The sequence below is a fragment of the Elephas maximus genome, chromosome 11 (assembly GCF_024166365.1).
Source record: "Elephas maximus indicus isolate mEleMax1 chromosome 11, mEleMax1 primary haplotype, whole genome shotgun sequence".
In the NCBI taxonomy this organism is placed as follows: domain Eukaryota; kingdom Metazoa; phylum Chordata; class Mammalia; order Proboscidea; family Elephantidae; genus Elephas; species Elephas maximus.
Window position 1 is genome coordinate 27,489,312 of NC_064829.1, and position 985 is coordinate 27,490,296.

Sequence of the window (985 nt, forward strand, 5' to 3'; positions counted from 1 at the left end):
TCATTTGTCATTTTGGAAGTCCTTTATTGTAAAGATAATTTTTTTTGTCTGATGACAGACAGCAGCCACATTGTCAGTAATTATTCTACCTCCACGTGAGATCATTTTGATTTCTTCTTGAGACACAAGTTTCCTTTTGAATTTCTGAGGTAACGTCTTCATTATTTCTGCAGTGTCTGGCGAACCTTGATGCATCAGCAAATCTGGTGATTTACACCCCTTGGAATGCTGGGACATTGCAGAGGAGTGTGATGCTATTCCTCCTGATCTCAAAGCTTCTGATGCAGTGGGTTTAGGGTTGTCACGTCTGTCAGGGAACCTTATTAATGGAGTATGTGGCTTGACTACCTGAACAGTCCTGCTGGTGGATAGCATCTTGCTGCTCGTCATGACCCCCGCCCCGGAGTAGGGACAGCTTCTAGATATTACTCTTATATCATGTGCTATCTTAACAAGAGGAAACCCCAATATCCATGTTGTGCCAAGTTATTGGCTAAAGAAGAGACTAAAAACACTTTTCCTTCTGGGTAAATATTTCCTCCAAAAATACTGCTACATTTAAAAAACATGACAATCTTACTATATTAAAACTACTATATCTAAGATTGCATTTCAACCTATATACAGTGATGCTACCAATTAGACTTTTACCTAAGTCTACCCCAGGACTGCTAGTGAGGAACACACTGCACTATGTTGGCATGTCCTTGGGCTAGAACGCAAGAAGCCATCCAGTCTCTTGCTGACTGAAATAGGGTTTCAAAAACCTGTGTGCTTCTGGAAACAACCTCCCTATCAGCTCTTGTCCCAAGTCACTGCTATAATCTCAGTAATTGCCCCTTGTCAACTGACTGCAGGGGAGGTCCTGGAGGGTGAGAACTGCTAGGCAGCTAAAGCCATGATTGTGCTATCTTTACCAGTTAACAGCCTTCATAGTGGCAGGACTGGCCATTTGAGGACAGCTGTCCCTGGGCCTTCCCCTCTA

General features: G+C 43.0%; 1 protein-coding gene across 1 annotated transcript; it reads right to left on the bottom strand.

The window, feature by feature from the left end:
* Positions 1-390, bottom strand: LOC126085699 (alpha-ketoglutarate dehydrogenase component 4-like). The gene has a single exon (XM_049901302.1). It carries the CDS (start codon positions 388-390, stop codon positions 1-3), a length of 390 nt encoding a protein of 129 aa, XP_049757259.1.
* Between the last annotated feature and the right edge of the window lie 595 nt (positions 391-985).

Bases quoted from the DNA above. Each gene is read 5' to 3' on its own strand.
- LOC126085699 (XM_049901302.1), bottom strand. From the start codon at position 390: ATGACGAGCAGCAAGATGCTATCCACCAGCAGGACTGTTCAGGTAGTC.